This window comes from Monodelphis domestica, chromosome 1, assembly GCF_027887165.1.
Source record: "Monodelphis domestica isolate mMonDom1 chromosome 1, mMonDom1.pri, whole genome shotgun sequence".
Taxonomy (NCBI): Eukaryota; Metazoa; Chordata; class Mammalia; order Didelphimorphia; family Didelphidae; genus Monodelphis; species Monodelphis domestica.
The window spans coordinates 583246690-583274357 of NC_077227.1; the positions used below are offsets into that span (position 1 = coordinate 583246690).

The 27668-nt window shown below is 38.9% G+C and overlaps 2 protein-coding genes across 3 annotated transcripts in view; one reads left to right on the forward strand and one right to left on the reverse strand.

The window, feature by feature from the left end:
• Positions 1-26944, forward strand: HTRA4 (HtrA serine peptidase 4). 2 transcript variants are annotated; one of them, XM_056813564.1, is made up of 10 exons: positions 1-95; positions 1113-1427; positions 2692-2791; positions 11549-11753; positions 13103-13297; positions 14259-14291; positions 17341-17455; positions 17866-17923; positions 18942-19037; positions 21033-26944. In XM_056813564.1, the coding sequence occupies exons 2-10, from the start codon at positions 1121-1123 to the stop codon at positions 21196-21198; spliced, it is 1275 nt and encodes a 424-aa protein (XP_056669542.1). In that variant the 5' UTR covers positions 1-95; positions 1113-1120; the 3' UTR covers positions 21199-26944. The 2 variants fall into 2 exon arrangements, with proteins under 2 accessions (XP_056669542.1, XP_056669541.1); XM_056813563.1 differs by lacking the exon at positions 1-95 and having other exon boundaries at positions 820-1427.
• The window catches only part of TM2D2 (TM2 domain containing 2), an 11907-nt gene continuing 7090 nt past the window's right edge, over positions 22852-27668 (reverse strand). Inside the window, exons 3-4 of the mRNA XM_001372930.4 lie at positions 25397-25512; positions 22852-24340 (exon numbers count right to left, since the gene is read on the reverse strand). Of these exons, the coding sequence (XP_001372967.1) occupies positions 24127-24340; positions 25397-25512 (330 nt within the window). The 3' untranslated portion in view covers positions 22852-24126. The remainder of the gene's footprint in view (positions 24341-25396; positions 25513-27668) is intronic.

Here is a 27668-nt window from a genome sequence, read left to right on the forward strand (position 1 = left end):
CGTGTGTGGCTTCATGTGGATTTTCATCCTCTGTTATTAATTCATATTCATTGTTGCCAGAATTTAAAATCAGAGGATCTGAATTCTCTTCCTGGGTAAGATGCTCCCTATATAAACTGATACCATCTCATCTGGAGATGCCTCGGTTTAATTATGTTTATTATTTAACTCATGATTTCATGGGTTTAATCATCATCTCTCTGCAGATGATTCAGGTCTGTTCCCGGATCTGTCTCTAAAACCAGCCTTAGTTTCTCTCTTGAACTCTAGTCCCAAGTCCCCAGTTGTATTTTGGATAGCTCAAACTCAACACCTCCAAGAACAGAACTCATTATATTTTCCCCAAATCCTGTCTTCTTCAAGACTTTCTTATTACTGTTGAGGCATCACAATCTCTCCAATCACTCTGGCCCACACATTGGCATTATTCTTGTCTCCTCTCTGCATTGAGAAACTGTTACTAAGCTTTGTCATTTCTATCTTTACATCTCTCCTCTTCATAGCTCGCCCTTTTCTCCACTCACAGCCACCGGGACCTCGTTACTTCATGCCTGGTCTATTGCAATCTTGTGGTTGGTCTCCCTGCCTTAAATCTCTCTTCTCTCCAATCCATCCTCCACTCAGCTGCTGAAGTGACTTTCCGAAGGGGCAAGGTTTTTAGGGATACTGAGAACTCTTTTCTCTCCCTTGGGACGGGGTTGGGAGAGAGGGAGTGACAAGAGGGAGCAAATGTGTGTTTGGGGGGGGGGGAGGAGGAGGAAAGGAAGGGTCAGCCAGAAGGGTTCGACCGAACCCCGCCCTCCTGGGATTCAATGGTTTAAAAGCTAAAGGCTGGCACAGTTGGGCAGAGGCCTGGCGGGTATGTTGCTTGCCATAAGACCTTTACTGGATTGGGTGCCCGGGAAAACTGAAATAGCAGAGAAAGTTAAGGAGAAAGTAAGAAGAGGTGGAGATGGCTGTTTGGGCGTTGGGTGCTGGGAAGAGCCGTCCTCTCCCCTTTCTACTGTTGTTGCTGTCCACGGTAGCGATGCCCTGGATCCAGGCTAGACCGCCCTGGACCCCGACGTCCTGCCCACCTACCTGCGAGCTGACCCGCTGTCCTCCACTTCCAGACTGCCCCATGGGGGCATCCCCGCAGCCGGACCGTTGTAACTGCTGCCTGGTGTGCGCTGCCGGGGAAGGAGAAATGTGCGGGGTTCCCTGGAGCCGGCCCTGCGCCCCGGGGCTGCGCTGTCGCGTGACCCGGACCCTCAAGAACCGGGGTCAGCTCGGAATCTGCGTCTGCGGGGCTTCCGAGGTCCCGGTCTGTGGCAACGACGGCCGCTCTTACCAGAGTCTCTGCGCGCTCCGAGCAGAGAACCGAGTCGCCCGCCTCCGAGGCGGTCTTCAAGCGGTGCCCGTGGAGAAGGGAAATTGTGGCAACCCAGGTGAGCTCGACTACGGGGTGAGCTTGCTGTCGGGTCCTCTCCTGTCCCCTGTTCCAGCACCAGTAGGTCTTTCTATCGGTCCTCATTCCCCATTCTGGGTCAGCCTGAGTAATCAACCAGATTCTTAAATCATCTTTTGTTAAGCACCTTTTCACCTTGCAAGAGAGATTGCACATCCACTTCCTCGTTTGAATCTATCAATTAGCTTTTCTCATGCCATCTCATTTGATTCCCACAACAACCCTGGGAGGTAGGTATTATTATTATGCTCGTTTTAGAGATGAGGAAACTGAGGCTGAAAGAGGCTAAACGACACACTGATGGTCACAGTCTTCCTTACTCCAAGTCCAATCCTCTATCCATTGCACCATCTAGTTGTCTAGGTCTATCTGGCCTCATTTTTGTCCATTGCATCTCACCTCTTTTCTCTTTTCCTTTGCTTCTTGCTGAGTCTTCTAGTGCTATATCTTTTTATCCTCTTAGACTTCTCTCATATTCTTTCTCTCCAAAATAATTTGGATCTTATCTCCTTCCTTCCTTCCTTCCTTCCTTCCTTCCTTCCTTCCTTCCTTCCTTCCTTCCTTCCTTCCTTCCTTCCTTCCTTCCTTCCTTCCTTCCTTCCTTCCTTCCTTCCTTCCTTCCTTCCTTCCTTCCTTCCTTCCTTCCTTCCTTCCTTCCTTCTCCTCCCTATCATTTCCAATTATTCCCTAATCTTCAATCATGTAGCAGCTACCCTAGTTCAGACACTAACCATTTCTTTCTTAGATTATTATGATGGTCTCCTAATTCCCCTCCCTGCTTCCTCTTTCACAATCTGGCTTCATATTTTCCAGATTGATAATCTTATTCTCATTTCTACCCTCCACACTTCATGTGTCTATCTTATCCCATTATCTCTTTCTCAAATATGTTTTTCAGGCTTTCTGCCTTTTTAGTCTATGCTTTGAACAGGTTGTCTTCATCATCCCTGGCATTCTGTCCTTCCTCACTTCCACTGTGTAGCATCCAGAGTTGAACATGACTGAAGGCAACCGAATGACAACAACTAATGATGTCAAACCCAGTGTTTTGGGTTTTTTCCTGCTCTGTTACACTTTCTGTCTAAAATGTGGTTAACCAGTTCTTATTCATTGATTGTAAGCATGGAAGACCTCACTGGAAAGTAATAGGAGACACATTTTCTATGGTGAGGGGTAGTTTGGAGATTGCTGGATGTGATGGGCTCCAGCATAGACACCATCAAGAAGATCACATTCATTCCCAGGGACCAGAAGCCCAGACAGTCTCAGGGACCAATATAACTTCATCGTTGAGGTGGTGGAGAAGGTGGCGCCATCTGTGGTACACTTGGAGCTCTTCCGCAGGTAATGGGACTGTGTGGGGAGGGTGGAGGTGTGGGGATGGGGGGGCATATATTAAAGTCTCCAGAGTGTAAACAAGGAGTGGAGATTGTGAATGGTGCAGACTTTTTCGAGAACAAAACTCTAATGTGTGTGTGTGGGGGGGGAGGGAGGGAGGGTAGAAATGGATTCAGCTATCATTAAGGATCGATCACTCACATTTGAAACTGGCCAGGAGACAAATCCCTTGCTGCAGGAAGTCACGATGGAATAAAGCTCTCTTTTCCATCCCTTTCCTCACCAGTATAGAGATGTTTTAGGAAACCAGACATTAGGGAGGTTTAACAGAGGTGTCCCTGGTTAACTGGATGGGCTCCCAATCAACGGGATGAGAAATTCTTTGGGGAAATGCTGTGTTACATGGAGGATAACTTGAATTGTGTGCATGGAAATGCCTGTAAAAGTCCCTGCTAAAATTCTACAGGATTTATAGGAAGCCTTTCCCAATCCCTCTCCATTTTCTCTTTTAATTATTTCCAATTTATTCTTTGTATGGCTTGTTTGCAAGAGCAGGAGGCGATGCAGTGCAGGGAGCACCAAGTCAGGAATGAGGAAGATCTGAGTTTAAATATGGCTTCAGATACTAGTTATGGGACCCTGGGCAAGTCACTTCATCTTGTTTGCCTCAGTTTCCTCATCTGTAAAATGAGCTGGAAAAGGAAATGGCAAACTACTCCTGTATCTTTGCCAAGAAAACCCCCAGTGGGGACATGAAGAACTGGACATGACAGCAAGAGACAAGAGATGGCTTGTTTGTCCATAGTTGTTTTATATTGTCTCCTCTGTTAGACTGTGAACTCTTTGAAAAAAGGGGGCTGTATTTTACCAGTGCTTGTCACAGTGTCTGGGACATAGTAGGTAGTTTTTTTAAACCCTTACCTTCCATCTTAGAATCAATACTAAATATCTGTTCCAAGGCAGAAAAGCCATAAGGCATAGGCATGGAGGTTAAGTGACTTGCCCAGGGTCACACAACTGGGAAATGTATGAGGCCGAACTTGAACGCAGGACCCATCCCCAACCCCCCCAACCCCCCCCCCCCCAGGTCTCCAGGCCTGGCTTTCTATCCATCACACAGTAGGAATTCAATAAATGTTTACCATAAAAATGTAAAATGCTTATTGTAAATGTAAAAGGCAGAGATGTAGCATGTGGTTGTGGTGAGAGAGCCAGCCTCAATGCCAGTTAGACCTAGTTTCAAGTCCTATCTCTGACACATATGGGCTGCATGATCCTGGACAAGTCATTTAGCTTCAGCATCCCAAATGACTCTCTAAGACTCTCTGTCACAGAGAAGGTGCTCATCTGCACCAGGAGAGGGATTTTCTTCCATTAGGAATTTCCTTTATCAGGTCCAGTCCTTCCCCCCAACAGTGGTATTCAAAATCACGAGGCACAGAATGGGAGTGAGATGCCTGGTAAAATCCCGTCCAACCCCTCTGCAAAGGGAGATCCTCTCAATAACATCCCTGAAAGTGGTTGTTGCACTTCCAGTAACAGAAAACCCACTCCCTGGGGCAGCTCAGTCATTTAGACCTGCGGGCAGGGAGTCCTGGGTTCAAATTTGGCTCCATTCACTTCCTAATTGTATGACCCTGGGCAAGTCACTTCACCCTCATTTCCTAGCCCTTGCTGTTCTTCTGCCTTGGAACCAATACTTAGTATGGATTCTAAGATGGAAGATAAGGGTTTTAAAGAAGAAAACTCACAGTCTATTCCACCCCCAAGGAAGTCCATTGCATTTGGAGGTAGATCTAATCAGAGGGAGCTTTTCCTCACTTTGGGCCCAACTCTGCCTCCCACTAAGTCCTGTCCTGTGTTTCCAAACAAAACAAATCTACTGATGGTCCTTCAGATGTAAAATTATTCTTCTTTGCTCAAACAGTACACAATGTGGCAAATCTTCCCAAAGCAATAGGATATAGTCATGTAATTGGAATATAATTTTAGGGGCTCTCTGGACGGCGCCTGGGAAGAATGAAAAGACTTAAAGACTTAAATTAAATTAAAAGGCTAAAAGAACGAAAAGACACACGACACAGGAGGATTTTGCTGAGCCTGTGTGATGTCAAGAAAACATAATGGTTTCCTCCCAAAACATTCTGGGCAGATGTTTGCAGATAACTGAGGCTCAGAGACACAAAGTCATTTCTTTGCTCTAGGTGGTAGTTGGGGGCTTCTAGTTCTTCTGACTCTCCTCACTCTTTCCAATGTAGCACATTGCTGCACATATCCATGGGAATTCAAAGTGGGAAGGGTAGCTGACTAGCTCAGTGGATAGAGAGTCAGGCTCAGAGGTGAGAGGTTCCGGGTCCCAAGCTGGCCTCAGACACTTTCTAGTTGTGTGACCCTGGGCCAGTCACTTCTCCTCAATTACCTAACCCTTGCTGCTTTTCTGCCTTGGAACAGACACTTAGTATTGATTCTAAGAGAGAAAGTAAGGGTTAAAAAAAAAGAATTACAAATGAAAAAAAGGTCTATGGAGCAGGTGAATAGCTGAAAAACCACCAGCAGCATTATGAACTGATCATGGTCCATCCTGTTGGCTTTCTGTCCCAGGCAGCATTGGGAGAACCCTTCAGTCCTATATCCTAGCAAAATCTCTAAAAAGTATGTTCGTATCTTGCACATGATCACGGAGCCAGATGCATGCTGGAACCAGGTGGGACTGGTTTTGAGAGCTGATTGTTAAATTTTCAACAGGAGTGTTTGTTTCTTGGAAACTGGCAAATGCTACAAATCAGAGCTTCCTGTGTTGTTTTGTTTATTGTCTAGACCTAAAGTAATGAAGTAAATGTTAAGAATGCAGATTAAACTAAAAAGTGTGAAAGGAGGGCCCCCCAACTCCATTTACCAGCATATCCTTAGATTATTCTACCTCTGTGTTCATGCATTCAAAATGCACATAAATAGCGGCTATCCTTTTCCTGTACACAGGAATGGTGACATCAAATCATTTTGTCATCCTTATTTTACAGACAAAAAAACTAAAAACAGGAGTTAAAGTAAATTGTAAGGCTTAAAACCCACAGTCCTTGAATTTGCAGTCTGGTGTGTTGTCGGGGACATCTACGAAGTTGCAATAGGGGACAGTTTAGAACTGTCAGGGGACAGCTTAGAGCTGTCGGAGAACAGCTAGGGAGCCACAAGAAAGAAAGACTGGAACATTATCAAAGAGGGATAATGAACGTTTATTGTAAGCAGCACACAAAAATTTAAGCTCTTCTCGAGAGAAACAATCTATCCTCCCCAGTGCTCCCCAGAATGTGAACAGGGGAGTTAACCTGTTCTCAGGAGATCTTGGAACTGTTCATGCAGCCTTGAACTGAGATTACTATGTTTTGGCGTACTCAGCAGGAATGGTATGTCACAAACACCTGGGAAGAGGAACTCTATTCCATGAGGTCATGAAAGGTTCACTGCAATTCCCCCTTTTTGTTTATGCCATCCAATTCCCTTTGGTACAGGATCCAATTAATAGTTTTTTGCAATACAGCAAAACTAGTCATTAAAGCTTTTAGTAAACAAGGCAAGCATAAGCAGATAAACAAAATCACAAGTACACCAACTACAAGAAGAGTAATATCATGAACTAAGGAGGAAAACAATCCCTTTTTTGTTTCAATCCAATTATACAAAGAATCCACAATATGCTGTGGTTCAAGGTCCTCCTGTAAGGATGAATCAATATTCTGAATTAATATACTGAGATTGTTAATATTTTTGGTGATGTTTTCATGGTCCCATAATCCCTGTAATTGTAATTTAATTTTTTCCAATGTTTTTGTGTCATTATTTACTGTAATGGGTAGCAAGCAAAATGCAGTATACCTGTAATCACATTTCATGCGTGTTTTCAATGACAAATATTCTACTTCATTCGTTAGGTCAATCATATTTTTCTGTAACATCATAATACTTTTATAAAAACTCATATCAATTTCTTTTTGTCTTTCTAATGCTGAGGAATAGAAGCAGAAGGGTCAGTATCTTATGGAGGCGTTGTCGAGTCTCCTTGCGAGGCTTCCTGCGTCCTCTCCTTGTCCTTCTCTTTATGGTCAATTTCTCGATCTCGGCGGGAAGGGAGCCGTACTCTGTCTTTACCTATGGAGACACAAACAAAACCCCGGCCTGGCAGGACCACTGGGTGGGGTCCTTGCCAGGACTGATTATCATCTTTCCACATGACAAATTTTCGTTCTGTGGCAGGGAGCACGGGAGTAGTAGTAGCTGAATTTCATTCATAAGAAAATGCAGAGAAACATTTTTCATCTCTGGATATATTATTGGAAGTAAAGATCAAATTATTTATAGTATATACAGCTATTGCCAATCGTCATTGTGGGGTGCTGTCTCCCCCCTTTTTGTTTTAAATGTTTTACTGCGCTCCACAATAGCTTGTCCTTGTGGATTGTACGGGATACCTGTGAGGTGTTGAATACCCCAAGTTTGGCAAAAAAGAAAAAAATGTTTGGAAGTATAAGCAGGTCCATTATCTGTTTTAAATGTTCTGGGGGAACCAGCCATCTGCAAAGTCATTAAGCAGTGATTAATAACATGAGAAGTTCTTTCTCCCATCAAGCAGGAGGCCCATAAAAATTCTGAATAAGCATCCACAGTGACATGGATATATTTAAGTCGTCCAAAGGACCATTCATGGGTCACATCCATTTGCCATATATCTGTGCTACTTAAGCCTCTGGGATTCACAGCAATATGCATTGGGGGGTGGTTTGGAACACAATTAGGACCCTTTTAAACAATACTTCTGGCTTGATCTTTAGTAAGTTGGAACATTTTGCGTAAAGCAGGACTATTTTGGTGAAATCTATGATGTGATTCCTCAGCTAATTGCATATTAGTTAGATAACATTGAGCAATCAAAGCTTGATCTACGATAGCATTTCCTTTAAAAATAGGTCCAGGGAGATTGGTATGACTGTGTACATGCATGACATATACTGGATGTGTCCTTTGTCGTATGACAGTTTGTAATTTACAGAATAACATTTGCACATTGATTTGAGTAGATATGATGACAGCTTGTTCTATACCTTGCAAAGACTGAAAAACATATTTAGAGTCCATTATAAGGTTGAAAGGCTCCTGAAATAACCAAAAAACTAGTAAAATAGCTGTTAATTCATTTTGTTGGGTAGAAGAAAAAGGAGTGGTAAAAATGACAAGTGAACTACCTTCCTTGTATATTCCTGCCTTGTAACTAACATTTGCATCAATATAAACATTAGGTCTTGATACAGGACGATCTCTTAGAATATGAGGAAAAACAATAGGATGCTGTGACAAAAAAGAAAATAAACCTTGTGGAGTGTAGGTGGTAATAGCAATGGGGTACACTAATAGTAAAGGCCATTCGTCATGACTTTGTAAATATTTCTGTAGTATATCTTTAGCAATGGGTACCCGGATTTCATGAGGATACTCTCCTAAACCTGAGACCACATGTTCTATGCCTTTCCATATTAATTGAGCCATAAGATAATTATAAGTTTGTAAAGCCTTTCCTGTTTTGCTTTTTAGATGTAACCATTCAATGACTCTTGGTTTCTGAGTTAAGGCACCTGTTGGTAACATTGAAGTTGCAAAAATAGTCACTTCCACTGCTAATTGAGGCTGATAACAGTTAAGTAGAGCCTGATTTAATTTGTCTTCTACTATCTCTAAAGCAAGAGAGGCCTCAAGTGTCAAAGTTCTAGGGGAATTCAAATCAGAACTCCCTTACAGTATTTTGAATAACGGTTGTAATTCAGTTGTAGTAAGAAATGAATATTGCCTAACCCAACTGATATCACCTACCAATGCCTGATTATCATTTAAGGTATTAAGGCAGTCCTTTTTTTAATTGTATTTTTGAGGCATAACAGATGTTGCATATAACTGAGCCCCTAGACAGAGTACAGGACTTGCTTTTTGAATCTTTTCTTGAGCAAAGACTAAATGGCATTTTTGCAAGGTAATTTCCAATTGACTATAGCACTTTCTTATTTGGGATTCATCTTCAGCCGCAATAAGAATATCATCCATATAATGGATGATGTACAGAGCAGGAAAATGTAGTCTTACAGAATGAAGGGCTGAAGTTACATATTATTGGCTGAATAATCTTATCATTCTGGACATGGGATGTTTGCATTAAAATTCCACAGCTTCAAACAACCTACTTGGTCAGACCGGCTGGCAAAGTTTGTTTGTTTGAGCATCTTAAAACCTCTGAATCTACAATTAAAATATACTCATCTTAAGTTCTATCACACAGTGGTTGTTAACTCTTTGAGGTCCCTATTTCAGTCCCTAAGTATCAGTGTGGAACAATTATAAGCACTTCTTTCTCCTTCCTGTGTTCAAGGAAGGGGTTAATAGCTTCTGAGCAATTTATCCTAAGGCTCCCTAGCTCAATTTAGATTTTATTACTTGATAACCTTGTCCCATCCTTCTTTACAAGTGAGCTTACTACAATTTAAAATTTTGAATATATCAAACCTCTTTCATAATAATTTACTCTCAGTGGATTTTAGTTTGAACTCCACACTTCCAAATAATTTTAAGTTCTTTAGCAATGTTTCAGTGTGTAACCAAACTGAAGTATTTACCTGTTCTCCTGTCAAACTTCTGTCTAAAGTAGAATAGATCCTCCAGTTTAGTTTTCCTTTAGCTCAAAATATTGCTACATACCTGATTAATTCCATCAACATTATTCCAATTTATAATTTGTTGTATCTATTTCACACTAGAATTCATAGTATCAACTAGTATGTCTATCCAATACTCTTATTTCTTCTAGCTTCTCCTCTTTACCATTATTGTAAGTAGAGGAAAGATACTATCCTGAATTGTATTTAATTCTTATGGCAAGCCCTTCTTGATTTCAAGGCTGCAGTTTGCATATCATATACCCTTAAATTCCTTCCTATACATTGTACACATTTTTAAAAGCAATTCATATAACCTTAGTCAAAGACAACATCATTTAGAAATTCTCTCTTGCAAAATACCAAATTCTTAGTACTAGTATTATTAAATCCCATGCACAGATTAACCATTTTAAAAACTTCTTGTGTGTCATATGATTTCTTGTTACTAGTTCTGACAGCACATGTATTAAAATAAATCTGATTTGAAAAAATCCCAAATTTAAATTCTAGAATAAGTTCTTCTCAAAAACATAACTTTTTCTGGATGACTTTTACATCTATAAAGTAGCCAGTGCAATTTCTGTCCTTATAGAATAAAACATTCCCTCTCTGTGTCCGGTTGTCTATCAATCACATTTGGACAATTCTCAAATTCACTGAAACCATTATGCATAGCAAGATCTAACAAAACAAAATTCTAACCATGAATTTTGTTGTGCTCAACAAAATCTGGTTAACATTTCACATTTGACTGACAGTTACCACAATACACGAAATTATATTTGTATCATATCAAAATCATTAGCAATCCTCCCAAATTGCATAATCAAACCATTAATCTTAAATGAAAAGTAGTCTGTAATTATGGAGTAAAAATCTCCCTTTTCTGCTCTGAATTTTTCTCTTTTTTGCTCCTTTGGGGGCCCATCCAAAGGAAGAAAGAGGAAAAAATCATTGAACAGGTATTTTGTCCTCTGCTGAGGATTTTTGACAGTGGGAAGTTCAATCTTGCAACTATCCCATTTTTTTCTTTCTTTTTGTGAATTTCCAATTTAAGAATACATAGAGTCGAGACTGTGACAAAGACAACGATAAACAGAAACACACAACATTGTGACAAGCATGCTTTGAAAGGAAAAAATCAGTGTTTTAGGATCCATTTTTAAGAAGAAATATAATTTCCCTCTCACCCTTAGAGTATCTCATATACTCACCACCGAGGGGATCTCCGTAGCATCAAAACTCTGCATGACCAGCACACAGCATCAAGGGTTCTTGAAAGAACTGGACAAGTTGGGGGTTCTCCAAAGAGAACTGAGGGGAGGGTTCCAATAAAAGAACTGGGTGGGGGGGGGGAAGGTGTCCCTGTTCTGGGAGCCACTTGCTGGGGACAACTATGGAGTTGCAATAGGGGACAGTTTAGAACTGTCAGGGGACAGCTTAGAGCTGTCAGAGAACAGCTATGGAGCCACAAGAAAGAAAGACTGGAACATTATCAAAGAGGGATAATGAACGTTTATTGTAAGCAGAACACAAGATTTTTAAGCTCTTCTCAAGAGAAACAATCTATCCTCCCCAGTGCTTCCCAGGATGTGAACAGGGGAGTTAACTTGTTTTCAGGAGATCTTGGAACTGTTCATGTAGCCTTGAACTGAGATTACTATATTTTGTCATACTCAGCAGGAATGGTATGTCACAAACACCTGGGAAGAGGAACTCTATTTCATGAGGTCATGAAAGGTTCACTGCAGTGCATAACTGCCTCGCCATATTGCTCTTTGCTTCCCAAGAGCATGGCTGCCGTGGTCTCTGCTGGGCCCGGTCCAGGAGGGGGGGGCAGTGGCTGTAGGTGGCATCCATGAGGTCTGAATGTGACTGCAGAGCAGATCTTGGCAACGGGATGCCCATGTGGGTGGCAGGCCAGGACGAGGAGAGGAGCTCCATGGGCAGAGGTGGCTCTGTGGAAGAAGGAATGGGGACCCCCCCCCCACCCAATCTGCCTGTGAAGATCCTGGGGGCAAGGCCAAGTTGCCTTCTCTGCTTCTGATGTTGTTATCTTATCATTCAGGTCCCCTTTAGGCAGCGAGTACACCCATGCATCCAGTGGCTCAGGCTTCATAGTTTCGGAGGACGGGCTTATTGTTACCAACGCTCATGTCCTCACTAACCGGCAGCGGATCAACGTGGAACTCCAGAATGGAGCTAAATACGAAGCGACTGTGAAAGACGTGGACCAAAAAACTGACCTTGCTCTCATCAAGATTGAGCCAGAGGTGCGGAGGCACAGGTTCAAAGGGAAATCTGTTACTTTCTGGAATTAAAAAAAAACAAACTATCCTCCAACATCTTTTCAAAGTTGCTACCTTCATGGCATGCTTTCTGTTGAGCTTCCTTCTGGCTCCTCAATTCTCTTCTCTCTTCTTTTTCAGTCCATTTGCACCTCTATTGCATTGTACTGTGCCCTGCCTAATGATTAGGAGTTTTAAATATTTATTTTTAAATCTCCAAGTTATCCTGTATGTCTTGTTTTTACATCATTTTTGGCAGGTTGTTTCCCCTCTAGAATGTTGAGCTTCTGAGAGCAAAGATTGTTGTTTGTCTTTCCTTGTATCCCTTGTGTTTAGCCTGGTACTGAGCACATAGTAGGCACTTAGTGAATCCTTATCTGTGACTTTTTGGGTTGTTATGTAAATCATAAAATATGGATGATTCAGACATTACTGATACTGAAACTGGAAAAGTAGGCGCCAAGGAAGTTATAGTTATAGTTATAGTTATAGTTATAGTTATAGTTATAGTTATAGTTATAGTTAGTTATCTCCTTCCAAAAGAGATTCAGTGAATAGGCTACTCTTATTCCCTGTTTCGAGGCTGTCTTGGGGAATAGAAATATATTCCCAAGATGAAGCAGTGATTTTGTGATAAAGGCCCATGCCGTCAGCAATCCATAGTTTTTTTGCCAAAAGAAGTCAGACTCAAGCATCCGTCTTCCCTGAAGAGAGGCCTGCATAGGGTCCCTAGAATGCCTGGAGTCTGCATGGTGGAATTAAGTATACCTCATTCAGGGGGGAACGCTGGGTCATTTTGCTATCCGAAGGAAGTCTTGACCTACTCCATATTCTGGGTGATCTCCCTTGCTGTTTGTAGTCTAACACTGATTTGGGGGCAGGAGAAGGACTTTGTTTCTGCTTCTACCTAACCTACTTAAGTGCTAGTTGAAGACTTACTAATTAATGTAATTACTGCAATATAATAACCATAAATCCTCAGATATGGTTAGTAATATTTTATGAAAAGTGAATGTTGAGGTGCAGCTAAGTGGCTTAGTAGATAAAGCTCCAGGCCTGGAGTTGGGAAGTCCTGGGTTCAAATTTTGCCTCAGACACTTCCAAGATGTGTGACCCTGGGCCAATCACTTAACTCCAATTGCCTAGCCCGGTTGGAAATTCGGGGAGAACTATTGGATAGCCTTAGTGGGGGGGGGTGGTTAGTTTGTAAGCTATTGTGATGTCAGGATTACATGAAAAGACAGATATGTATATGACCACTAGCTAATAACAATTTTTTCTCTTGCTTGTATTATTTCCATTCCTCTCTCACTTTACCCCTGCCCTCTCTGCAGACTGATCTTCCTGTTTTGTTCTTGGGACGATCATCCAACTTGCAAGCAGGGGAATTTGTGGTGGCCCTAGGCAGCCCGTTCTCCCTTCAGAATACAGTGACTGCAGGAATTGTCAGCACCACTCAACGAGGAGGCAAGGAACTGGGCCTAAAGGACTCAGATATGGACTACATCCAGACGGATGCCATCATCAATGTAAGTCAACTCTGATCATATAAGACTGGAGCATTTCTGTACCTTTCTCCTTCTTCCTCCTTGGGGGACTTCTTGATGTCTAGAGGGCACCTGGTCCTCAGCATCAGAAATTAAACCCATCCTAAGCATTCCATCTCTAGATATTTGTTTTTCCTTTTTACCATGCATCTGTCTTGTCTTGTCTTGTCTTGAAGTTTCATCATGGAATGTAAGTGACTTTGGGTTCTTGAAGGTCTTGCCAGGGGTTCGCAAGTTCGAACAGGTCTATTAAGATAGAATGGCTTCATGTTTACCTGAAATTTGTTGTCATGGATACAGAACTGGCTTTAGATTCGTGGTATCCCTGAATTCAAGTCCCACCTCTGGCACATCTTGGCTAAATGACTGTGGGTAGGTCACTTAATCTCTTGATGCCCCAAATGCCACTCCAAAGTTCTTAGTTGGGGCAGGGGTTGTCTTGTTTTCATCTTTGCATCCTTAGTAATACAACACTTGGCACAAAGTAGACATTTAATAAATGTTTGATTGACTGATGTACACACCTGACTTTAGGCCATAAGGTGGTACTCAAGGGCACTAGGTTGGCCATAAAGTGATGAATTTTTCAGCCATATCAGCTCATGAAGACTGTCTCTACTGTCTTGTAAAGGAGTTGGGATGGGTGTTGGTGAAGGGTGTACCACATCGATTCATTCACAATCTTTGAAGTATGACAATTGGTAACAGATAGATAAGAGTGTTAGATTCTTTTGTTATTACTTAAAAAGGTGCTGAATTTTAGCACAGCTCTAATTGGGTTGGTATCTGTTAGAGAAGAATTCTTCTGGCAACATAACCTATTATCTCTAAAGCCAGATGCAGCTAAGCAAAATCTTGCTGTTTGGAGGAAAATATATATAGTAATTGGTTACAGGGGGTACTTTGTGACTTGTAACTGTCTTTTTCTAATTCTGTCTTGCAGCATGGGAATTCTGGGGGGCCCCTGCTGAATTTGGTATGTAGTCTATTTTTCTCTCTTGCCCACAATCTCTTCTTAACTTTTGAGGTCCTTTTAAATTCCATGATATCAGAGTTGGGCATCAGTTTTTTAAAAAAAAGTTTTATTTACTAAATTTATGTAGTAATTATTTTCAACAAGTTTTCTGAAATTATAAAATTCAAATTATCTCCCACTCTCCTTCCCCACCTCACTCCCAAAGATGGTAAGCAGTTTGATCTAGGTCAGTGATGATGAACCTTTTAGAGATCAAGGGCCCAAGCTACAACCCTCATATTGCATTTGAGCCTCCTGTTTTACCCCAGGGAGGAAGTGCTCCTATTGGGCTGCTGGGTAGAGGGGCTGGTGATGTGAGAAATGTCCTCAGGTACACGTGGAGATAGGGAAGGGAGCAGCCCCCTCCAGCACATGTGCCATAGGTTCACCAATACAGATCTAGGTTATACAAGTATGAACATGGCATCAATGTTTGAGATCTGTGAAGAGATGTTTGTTCCTGTTCTTTGAGCTGTAAGAAACTGTTAAAAAAAAAAACAAACCCTAAAAACCTATGACTCCATTGGAAAGAGCAGCCAGCCTTCAGTTTCCCTCCAGATTTTAAAATTTCCTCTCTTTTTCCTTTTCTCTCTTTCTTTTCCTTATTCTTTTCATCCAGAATGTTGGTAAAAAGAGAGAAATGGTCAATATAGGCTTTTTTTTTTTTTTACTGAACAAAAATTAAAATGCCTATATGCAACTTAAACTTATAGTCAGTCAACAAGCATTTTGACCCATTCATTATTTTAAATTTTTATAATTTATTTTTTTCTAATTACACATAAAAATAATTTTTAACATCCCCTTTTTAAGCTTTTGAGTTCTAAATTTGCACCCTTTCTCCCTTCCATCCCCCTCCTTGAGAAAGCAAGTAATTTGATATAGATATGTAGTCATGAAAAACATATTTCCATATTAACCATGTTGCAAAAGAAAATAGACTTCCCCAAATCCACCCCCAAGAAAAACAGTTAAAAAATAATATGCATTGATCTGCATTCATACTCCATCTGTTCTTTCTTTGGAGAGGAATAGCATTTTTAAGAAGTCCTTCAAAATTTTCTTTGATCACTGTATTGCTGAGAATAGCTAAGTCATTCACAGTTGATCATTATCCAACACTGAAGTTACCATCAACAAGCATTTACTATGGACAAAATACTGGGCTATACCCTGGGGATATAAAGAAGGACAAAACCCATCTTTGCTCTTAAAGAGCTGAATGGTTTTGGATCATTGATAACTTTAAGAACATAGCTTTAGCATATTGTGTTAAACTTGCCTCTACTGCAATGTCTTCATTCTTTCCTTTAAACTTTTTATAAGATCTCTAAGGGAAATTTTGAGTATATTATTTCTAACATATGAAAGAAAAATGAAGCAATGAAATAAGCAATTTAACTGATCCATTGCACATAGTTGATAGATCTTAGATCTCAGATCTTATTTTTTGGGGGTGGGGTGGGATGGGGAAAGTCCCTCCTTAAATGCCAAAGACAGCGAACTATTTTTACAATGCAATGTGCAAATTACTCAAATTAACCAACAAGGCAAATAGACAGGAATTGTCTCCTGGTTTGTTTGTATCACCCAGGGCCAACCATGATTGTTTCTCTAAATGAGGGGTTTATAACTTAGGGTGAAAAGAAAAAATTTTAGGGGAGGCGATAAATTTCAATAAGAAATTACTTCTGCATTTTCATTACCCTCTAACTGAAATGCAACAATTCTTTCAATTATTTAAAAACATTATTGTGTGATCCAGAACAATTCTGACTTGTGAAAAAGAATACTATACACCTCCAGAGAAAAAAATTGTTGGAGTAAGAATGCAGATGGAAGCATATGATTTATCACTTGTTTATTTGGGTATATGTTTTAGGGTTTTGGTCATAATTTCTAAAAGCATTAACTTACATGAATGAATAATGTGGAAATATGTTTTGTGTTATAATACATGTATAACCCAGATTGAATTTCTTTTTTAGTTCTGGGAGGGGAGGAGGGAGACAATTTGGATCACATACGTTTGTAAAACTCATGTGGAAATTCATTTTTAAAATTGAAAAATCCCCATTATTGTGAAAAAAGGTTTCACCTGATTGCCAAAGAGGGCTGTAACACCCAAAAGGTCTTTGAAGAATTCCTGCTCTTTATAGTCAGTTCACCAGATATTGAAAGGCAGGATGACATGATTGAAAGAGTGTTGGATTTAGAGTTTTTTTTTTTAATTACATTGAAGTCCTGGCTTCATCATTAACTAGATGCCAATGATATAAAGATCTATCATCTCTGAATCTGTTTTCTTACCTGTAATATTTGCATTCTCCTTTAGAGAAGTTTTATAAGGGAAGTATTTGGTAAAACTCTGAGCACTGTAGAAATGGTCACAATTGGGGGCAGCTGGGTAGCACAGTGGATTGAGAACCAGGCCTAGAGACGGGAGGTCCTAGGTTCAAATCTGACCTCAGCCACTTCCTAGCTGTGTGACCCTGGACAATCACTTGACCCCCATTGCCTAGCCCTTACCACTCTTCTGCCTTGGAGCCAATATACAGTATTGACTCCAAGATGGAAGGTAAGGGTTTAAAAAAAAGAAATGGTCACAATTGTGACATTTTCCCCTTTTGCTTTTATTTCCAGTCAAGATTAAAGATTTCCTAGGCACTAGCCCATCACTTGCCTTCTAAAACTGAAGTTTTATTTCACTTCTGAAACCAATTGAATTTCATGAGGAAAAGAATAGCTCATTGACATAAAATACAAAGTTCAGATTTTATCCATTCTTTTGATAACTAACTGCACTTGTACACCTGGTAGTTTTTTCATGACCGTATGTATCTGTAGCTACCCTGCTACCTTATTGTATCTTTCCCCAAATGTACCTGTTTAAAGAGTATAAAATTCCATGATGCCCTCTGACCTTTGGGTAATTGACTCCTTGCTCTTTTGGCTTGATATTGCTTATTTGCACACAATTCAGTGACTGGTCTATCTCCTCTCTTGCTAGGATGGTGAAGTTATTGGTATAAACACCCTAAAGGTGACAGCAGGAATTTCCTTTGCTATTCCTTCTGATCGAATTAGACAATTCTTGGCAGAATTTTATCAGCGACAGTTAAAAGGTAAGGAAGATGAGGATTTTTCACGTTTCCACTCCCAATTCTTTTTTTAATTTAATTTTTAATTTTTTTCCATTTGAATTAGTTTATCCACTCCCAATTCTTAACATTCTCCACAAAAGCTTATGTGTATTCTACCAAAAACTGTGTTACTGAAGATTCACCCCTTTAATGGGGGCCAGAATGTTTAAACTAAATAATAACCTATGCATAAACTTTGTGCATGGGAGTTCCTGACACTTCTACAGAAATATGATTCCTTGGGAAGTAATGACAAGAGTTGGCTGAAGTAATCCCTTGGCAGCTGACAATTGGGAAAAGCAGACTGTCACATGAAAACATCTGTATTTTACGATCTGTCCAGGGAGGGCTACTGTTGGGTGTCATCAACTCATTAGACTTTTTATTTCTAGGAAAGGTTCTTTCCCAGAAGAAATATTTAGGCCTCCGGATGTTGCCTCTTTCCATGAGGTAAGCATATAAATTTGTGCATGTACTGAGATTGTAAGCTAACTGTATGATAATGATGGAAAGCCTAGAGAGGGAGACAAAAGTAACTGGACTCTAGTTAATTTCCTAACCTTTAACACTTTGGCTTATCTTGGGGAATATGGCAACAAATAGTGCCCATCCTACTTTTCAATGGTATCTTTTCTAATTTCCATCTCTTTCAGCTTTCCATGGATGTTTGGAGGGGAATGAAAATTGTTGATTTTTTTCCAAGTAGCAAGCATTTTTAATTAGTCTATCTCTCCTGCTATTCTTCCCTCCCACTCTCGCCCTCCATCCCAGCAAACTATGAATAAAAATAAAATTCCCTCCCAAAACCCAAATTCTCCAACATATCCCAACAAAATAAGTGTGTAGATGAGCCCTTGCTAAAGATGTATGCCTCCCTCTGCCTATCAAATTCATCCTGTGGTGATTTTTCTGTAGAAGAGTAGCATTCTCCATCCTCATTCTTTTGGACTTGGGTATATATCATTGTTCTAATCAGAGTTCCTTCAGTAGCCATTTCATAAGTTCTGCTGCTACTTCTAGGGCTCTGAACAGGCCTAATGTTATGGTTATACCTAGTGCCATTTTGATGGATCTGTGATCTCAGGGATGTGAGTATTCCATCCATTCATACGACCCATCTCTTGTCCTCTTCTTTCCATTCATAACTCTCCATATGGGGAATCTCCTCTCAGCTCTTTTAACATTTCATGGAGACTCTCACTTATTTTAGCCATTATTGCTTGCTCTATGACTACCCATCTTTTTCTTCAGTTATATGTGTTTATTGACTTATATATGTATCTCATAAAAGAATTAGCCCCGGGGAGATTTCAAACATGGTGGAATTCAGCAACAGTACTTATGCAGAGTAAAGGACTTCTCCACATCCTAGAGATCAAATGAGTTGTAATGAAACACACATAGGTTCCACAGCATTCATTCATCATTTTAAAATTCAAAATTACAGAAACCTGCCCTTGTTTCTTAGCCTTCTCCAGGAAATGAAGAATCAGGATCCAGATTTCCCTGAAGTGAGTTCTGGGGTCTTCGTATATGAAGTGATTCAAGGAACTCCTGCTGCAAGGTAAAAGACAAAATGAGGTTGTCTTCTATCTTTTTGAAAGCCACGTGGTAAAAATGTAGGTACCTAGGCAGGATCTCAATTGGACTACTAGTATTTTTGTCTTCTTAGTATTGTCTTGTATTATATCCTCTTTGAGGCATGTGCTTTTGTGAAATAAGTTAGGAGAAACAAAAGTTCAAGAACGTTTTGCTAAATTACTAGACCTCCTCAAAGTCTTGAGAAGAGAGGCAGCAACCCCACATTTCAGGCTTTTCATTTTGCATAGGCTCTTATTAAAGGCCTTTAATGTTAAAGTGGCATAGTATAGTAGATAGAATATTGGACTTAGGAATCAGGAAGACCTAAAAAACACATCTGCCTTAAATATTTACCAGCTGTGTGACCCTGGATAAGTCACTTCCTCTTTTCTTCAGATTCCTCATCTATAAAATGAGGGGGTCAGACTTAATGGCTTCTTAGGTCCCTTCTACTTCTAAATCTATAATCCTATATTTTAAAAAGCAAGGTATTTCTGTAGAATTTTGGTGACAATCTTAAAAGGCTGCAGGCAGAAGTCTCTTTTGGTTTATATGAGGAAACAAACATGGTCCCCAAAGAGATTTCCTGTATTGTGTTGTTTCTGCTTTGGAAACTTTATGCTACTGCTGTTGGTGAGATGTTTCTTTTCTTGTAAATACAGTAGTCATTCATGATTTCATGGACTTCTTGAACCCTTCCTTCCTTATTGCATCTGTTCTTCAACAAGACTTTTCATTAACTGCTTAAAATGCACCTGCTCCTATTAAATTCCATACAGAATATGGAAGTCACAAGTTCAATTAGGCGTAATAAGTAATATTAGATTGGGTTCGATATAGGTTTTTATAATAGTTTCCAGCTCTCCTTTATTTCTAATTTCCAATCTAAGGTTGACTACTTGAGTTACTAAAAAGCAAGGCTCCTTCTGTGTGGTTCCTAGGGCTTCACCTTGGTTCAACTCAAAACTGTCCTTCCTAGCCTTCTCACTTACAATACTGAACCAAAAATTATCTCTAGTCTCTTGCATTGTTAAACACAAAGCCCCCATGGTCAGCACTCCTAAATTGACTTACTTCTAAAAGTTCATTCAGGCTTGAGCTTTTTTATTCTTAAACCTTTCATCTCTAAAATTTCTCCATCCTTTCTAAATCTATTATTTTTTAAAGATCTCCCAAGTTACTTCCTAACTCCATTCTCCATCACTCCTGGGGCTTCTAGTCTCTTATCATGGGTATCTAATCCCCACAAGAAATCACCTACTGGCATGTATCTCCTGAGATAGTCATATCTCAGACACAAACATTAGTTTAGCTACAACACTACCAACATCTCTTCTGAGGTGTTGCACATTTGAACCTCTTCTATGTCAAGAATAGCAGATTCTACATATTGATGATCTAGTTCCTCAAATGAACTAGATTTATAATCCATAACTTTGCAGACCAAAGTTTCACTTCAGAAGCGAGGCTGGAGACAGAACCCTACACTTTTAGAGTTACTTGAAACATAGGCTTATATTTCACCTTATTACATTTCCTAGTTCTGAGAATTTTTTGAAATGAGAAAAGAAACAGAGGACTTTCTCATAGGTCAAACAGATGATGTATTTGGGGAAAAAAACCACTTCTATCCTGACTATACTTTTCACTTTTGTTTGGGGGAAAGCAGTAAGATTTCTATTTCCTAATGATAGCTTGATGAGGAAGCTCAGGGGTGAGAGAAAACCCAGGAAAAGTCTGCCACATGTGTACTTACCTATAGGAACAGGATATTAGAAAGTTAATGGGTGTCTAGAACCAGAGATTAATTTTTCCAACAGAATCCATCCTCCAAAATTAATAAAGCAGAAGTACTTCCAAGTTTCCTTACAGAAGTTTCATTTGAGAAACAGAATTATGTTCTAAATTTGAAGATATTATTGTCTAGTAAAAATGAAAGCTTTTTCTCTAGTTCTCTACTTTCATCTTTTCCCCCCAGCTCTGGGATGCGAAACCATGATGTGATTACCAGCATAAATGGACAACCTGTCACTTCCATCACAGATGTCATTGAAGCTGTGAAAGAGAGTGACTCTATTTCCTTAGTGGTTCGTCGGAGAAATGAGGATGTGGTCCTGACGATCATCCCTGAAATAATTAATTAAACAGAGCTCCCATTTAGAGACAAATTTATCTAGCAAAACTGGATTTATGTTACTTGGTTCATATTGAAGATGGTCCAAAGATTTGGGGGTCTTCCTTAAAAATAAATTCTTTTGATCATTCCATATAGAGTTCTGTTTAGGTATACATTTATTTTCTAATAATAATTCACATCCCTATCGGGCTTTAAGGTTTACAAAATGCTTCTCTCATAATCACCTTATGAAGTTATAAGAGAAAGGGATAAGGACTGGATCTGTGGTTTCACTGGTATAGGGAATTTTCAGGTGAAGAATACTCTATCAATGTAGGTCAGTACTTTCGCTGAAACTGAAAGGGAATAAAAGTACTTTTATTTCCATTTTACAAATCAGGAAATGGGCACATAAAAATAAAGAAATCACAAAATCTCTTGGTTGGAAATGACCTTGGAAGTCATCTAATAAGTGACTGAGAATGTCCTCTCCACCATCCTCAACAATTGGTTATACAGTCTCTGCTTAAAGACCCCCAGTGACAGGGAAATGATTATCTCTTGAGGCAGTCAATTTTAGGGAATTCTCATTGTCACCCAATAAGTATTTGAGGATGCCAAAAGACACACTATCTGTTAATGGAGCACATTTTGAATCTAGATTATTTAGGGAATTTAAAAAGAAATTAAACCAAATGTGACAGGGAAGTTTTATATTTTGCTATTAAAGGAAGTCTAAGCCAGAGACCCCTGACCTTTTTGTGAGAAACCATTTTTCATTTTTCCAAAGCCTGGAAATCCCTGAAGTGGGATAGTTAGTAAAGGCCCTAAATGGGGTTGGTGGAAGGGGGACCCACTGCTAGGCAAATTTGTTTGATTCATGAGCATTCAACAAAACAGAAAAGAAAGGGGTATTTTGGTGGCAATTTAGTTATATCAGGCAAGCTTCTTTGGTACAGGGGCCTCTCCTTTAATACAATCATCATCATTACCTTTGGTGTTCACCATCAAACTTTGTTGCTTAATTCATAGGCTCAGAAGATTTAGATTTGGAAAAGGGCATTGCACTAGTTTGTTGCTCTCATTTTACAGATGAGGAAATTGAGACCTACAGAAGGAAATGACTTGCCCAAGATTGCATAGACAGGAAACAGCAGAGCCAGATCCAAACCTATGTCCTTTTTTCCCTAAATTTCTAGGTGGTTGTAAAGTTAAATTATGATCTATGTAGAATGCTTTGTAAACCTTAAAAAGCTAAATAAATGCTAAAATTATTACTATTAAACACAGGAAAGGTAAAAAATTTTTAACCTTTAAATTCAATTGTAATTCAAAACACAATGACAACATTATTAAGAGGAAAGGATTGCCTCCAGTTTTGGGGGAATAAGAAAACTGGTGGCTTTAATCTAGAGGAAGACTTTTAAGAACTATTGTTTACATTGACATGATATCTATGAAAGGGTACAGGTTAAAAAACTCAAACCAAAACATTAATCTAGAAGAATATAGGATTGTGCAGTGGGAAAAGATCTTTGAGATTTAATTCAAATCCCTCATTTCTCAGATGAAGAAATCGGATTTGTGGTTTGCCCAAAGTTACACAGTTAGCGTTGGAACATGTCTCCTCTAGCGGTGTGCTTAGTAAATGTTTAAAAACCAGCTCAAGGGAGGAGAAATGTATGCATGACACACTTAAGTTTATTTGCATTATTAACACTTTCTTCATGGTTTTCTTAATTCTAGATAATCAACAAAACAATCAATCAAGCCCTGATTTGTAGTTTTTGCTAATCTCAAAAGTGTAAATGCTCACGCTGAAAATTTAAGTTGGCTTGTCAAAGGAGGTTCAAATTGGCTTCCTTTTCTTTATATCCAATTCACCACTTTTTCTACTGTGTCATTCTATGACCTCCAAGGTTCTTTCTGGTTTTAAAATTCCACAATTCTGAATTGGGTTTCCTCTTTCTCCTCAATATTCAAAATACAATGTAAGCCCCTTGAGGGTAAGAATTGTTTTGTTTGTAGGCCGAGCATATTGCCCGAACAGTTTAGGTGCTTAATAAATGTTTGTTGGATGAATGAAAATTCTTAGGACAGCAACCTGTTTTTCACTTCTAGTAAATGAAGACTCTCAACCTGTAACTTTCCTACTCATAAATTTTCACTTCAGTTATTTATGTGAAAACCCGTATATGAGCAGTGATTCTTCTATTCATTATTAGGGACAGAATTTTAGAGGAGAAAATCTCTGCCAAGAGAAATGTCTGATCTCAGATACATCACTCAGACATCTCTTTAAAAACAAAAATTTAATGAAATCATCTGTACACAGTAGGTGACACTCTGAGGGCTCTGAACAGCAGTTTAGCATTTTGAAAGCTTGTTTCTTATAACACAACTAGAGGCTTCATTTTCCTTGTTCAAATGACAATATACTTGTATAGTTTCTCTGTTTGGCCAAATGTTTTATGGAACATAAGAATTAAGTCAGAGTTTCAGTATTCATTAAGAGATACTTTGGTTTCCACCTTTTGCTGAAGCCAGATTTTCAATGGTTGGTTTCATCTCAGGTACTTCTAGGGCAGGGAGCATGACGGGCCAGGCACATCCTAAAAATGCTCATTCTTTCATGATGTTTCAATATATGTTCCAAAAGACTGAAGGTATAGTACTGTTGAGGGAAGGCATGCAAAAAGGTATAGAAATCCTCTTGCTGCATATGTCGGAACAAGCATACTTATACCTTCTTTTCTGTTGACAAAAAGTTGATTTTTCAGAGCATTGTTTATATATAGTCCAACAACACTGCCCCAGCAGATTCTCTTCCAAAAAATGTAAAATAACAACTTAAGTCTGAGACGGTGGAAGAAATTGCTATTTGTAGAGACAGGGCCAAGAGAAAAGGTCATTCGCTTTCCAAGGCCACACCAACTCTCAATAAGTCTAGGTCTCTTCAGTAAACAGTACACCAATTGCTGCCATCACTAGGCATCAGCCTTCCAGTAATAAGCAAAATAAGGTCCACAAACCACCAGATTCCAAGTCCTCCAAGGGTCAGCAATTTCCCTACTGCTGTACCCGTATGTCCCAGACAGAAGCGATCAACTCCAAAACATCCCAGGAAGAAAGAGTAGAGCAAAGTGGTTATGAAGTAGTGTCCAGTATACCTAGAAAAAAGAAAGGTTCTTTACTAGATGAAAGTTAAAATGCTTATAGCCTAAATTAAATGATAGAAAGGTAGTGTTATAATATAATAATTAACTTTGGTTCCCTCTGGTGGAGGCCAGAGAAATTATTTCTAAGTTCTAAAATAAACTCTACCCATTATGGTATTATGAAATATTAATTTAAATAGTTATTGGCTTCTGTCAAATTGAAATGCATGGGTAATTATGGATGTAGGGCTTTCTATAAATCAGGGCTCTTTTTGGTCATACATTAATCCAATTCCTCTAAGGCCTCTGAATTACTGTTTTTTCTTCAAGTAATTCTGATAATAACTGCTGGAACATGTTCATTTACAGGGTCTTCTCTCTCTATAATATGATGTTATGCCACTAACTGCCTAGTTTTATTATAACTGTTCACAGATTAAATAAATTAATTTATTATCTTTGTTAGCCTGCAGAATGAGTTTATACTCTGAGACCTCAAGCCCATGTTTTCTGTTAAATTATAAAATAAAATGAGCTTCAATGGAGAGGACCCTGCTTCTTTATGAGGTTCCTTCTGTGCTACAGGGACTATTTGAATAAGATTTATGACTATAAACTCCTATAGTTGGATGGGGTCTTAGTCACCTAGTATACACCCCTTATTTTACATCAGAGGAAAGTCAGGCTCAGAGAGGAAGAATGGCTAATCCTAGCTGCTCAGAGTTCATAGATTTGGAGGATATTCTTCAGAAATCATCTAGTTTGGCCTAAATGAGGAAGGAAGCTGAAGCAGTGACATCCCCAAGGTCCCAGAGAGCAAGAAGAAACACCTAAGGTCTCTAACTTCAAATTTCATGTTCTCTGTACTTACATAGTTAGTGACAGAGCCAGGACTCTTCAATCCCTAGAGATCTTTTCTCACTCCACTATATTGTTCCAGGTTGGGTTGTGTACCAAAATAACTACATTTAACCTTCAAAACTCAAGTTAATAGAAGAGTCATGTTAAGCAATGACAAACTAAAAGCAAAGAAAACTCAAACTAATAACCTTTCAAAGTAACACTCACTTTATACATGGTTTATTCTCTCGTAAGAAGCTCCTAGAGCCAGCACATTCAATTCCATTCAGGGCGTAGCACTGCACTGAAGTATGTTCCACATCCTTGTAGGCTTGGCCACCAAACTAAGAAACCAAAAATAACTTATCAAACTTTAAAATAGTAATTTACTATACTGGGAAGCAAGATGCTAACTCAATCCCCAATTTCTTACAGGTCTATCCTATATGCCCCGTATTTTTTATTGTTTTCAATAAATTAGCTTTTCAATGTTGCTGAAAGAATTATGTATTAACTTCTTCAGTAATACACAGAAAGCAGAAGAAACCATATAGATAAATGTTGTTTATTTAATGTATTGGTAAATATGATTAATAGTAAATATTTATAGAAAAATTAATAGACTAAGGAGTTTTTATGAATTTTCCATTTTAAAACAATGTATTTATGATATCCATATTTTACATAAAGACATATGAAATCATGGAAAAATGGAGCTGTATGGATTTCAAGGGATCATCTGATCCAAGGCCTTGTCTTTAAGTACATGAATTTATGTCTGTTGAACTGTCAATTTTCTATCAGTTCTAGGAATCAAATTCAAGAATTATTTATAAAAGTACCTAATATATGGATGGCAATGTGATAGATGCTGTGAATACAAAGAAAGAACCAAAAGTTTCTTCTCTCTAGTGACTTGAAGTCTGTTGGAAGGGTTCAACATGTACACAAATTAACAGAGTTGATTTGATTTATTAGTATTTCCAAGGAATATAAACAGTGCATTAAGTAAGGTTGACAATCTAAAAGTCTTATTCCTTATCCTTCTTGAATTCTCTATAATACTGGACACTGTCGACTACCCCTTTTCTCTTGGAGACTTTTCCTTCTCTAAGTCTTCCTGACCCTGTTTTTCTCCTCTCTGGCTGCTTATACCTTTTTGATTACCTTTCAGATTCAGCATTTAAGATGACACTAACTCAAGGTTAAAAACCTTTATAATTAGAAAAAAAATTCATTGTAATGAACCAATTCCAAAACTTGGTGGGTTGGTCTCATTGTATTGTACCTTCAGTTTTTAACATATGACAGGTTCTTACACAAGAATGAATGACTAAAATGGTTCTTCCTAAAAGTAATTTAGCATTATAAATACATTAAAAATCTCATCCATAGAATGGTGATTTATTGTGATGAAAAATAACCTTTGCAAAGTCCTTCTATAGTGACTCAATACAATGTGGAAGTGTTCTTGGGTTCTCTAAGCATAATCTTTGGCAGGTTTTATGATGTTCAAAATGCTTCTAGTAAGGATTGGGAATGGATTAAGTCTGCTTTAGAAAGATTGATCTAGCTAACTATGGAAAGGAACATCACCAGAAAGCTAGTGAACATTTTGGGTCATGGCGACGCATGAAACAAAATTAAATATCTTTAGTCCTGTAAAGTCCTGTAAAGACCCCACCATTTCCACAAAGATGGTGGGAAGAACTGTGATAAAAAAGATGGAGGACACAGTTCTTAGATCTCAATAAATTTTGACTGTTGGTAATCTAATGTTAGCTTTTTGTTCATTGACTAACAAACAGACATACTGGTGGAGGAGCTGAATCATATGAGTCTTGACATGCAAAGTTGGGAAAAAGTGAGGATGGGGCAAATATATAATAAGTCAACATTTATATAACATTTATTATATACTAGGCACTGTGCTAAGCACTTTTCAATTATATCTGATTTGATTCTTACAACAATCCTGGGAGGTAAGTACAATTATTATCTCTGTTTTATATTTGAGGAAACAGAGGCAAACAAATTTAAGTGAGTTGCTAAAGACCACATAGCTAGTAGGCGTTTTAGGTTGCATTTGAACTCAGGCCTTCTTGACTTCAGGCCCACCTTTCTAGGCACTGTGTCATCTAGCTACCTAATATATGGAAAAATATGGAAGAATATAAAATGAGAAAAGTCAGAGATCTGTAGATCTTTGTGGATCTGTAGAAGCCGATTTCTACTAGAACATGAACATTTTCTTCAAGAAAACCGTTGTATTGGATGTGGCAAGCATATAATACATGGGACAAAATAGATTTTATTTTAATATACAGGAAAATACTTTTATTGATAAAGGAGTTATCTGGGAATCAATTCTTTGTATAGAGTGAGATCATTAATTTGTGAAAGCTACGATTACAATGAGTAAAAAATAAAAATGAATAATGATATGAAAAAAGATATGATGTATAATTCGAACTAAATCCCAAACTATTAAAAATGGGAA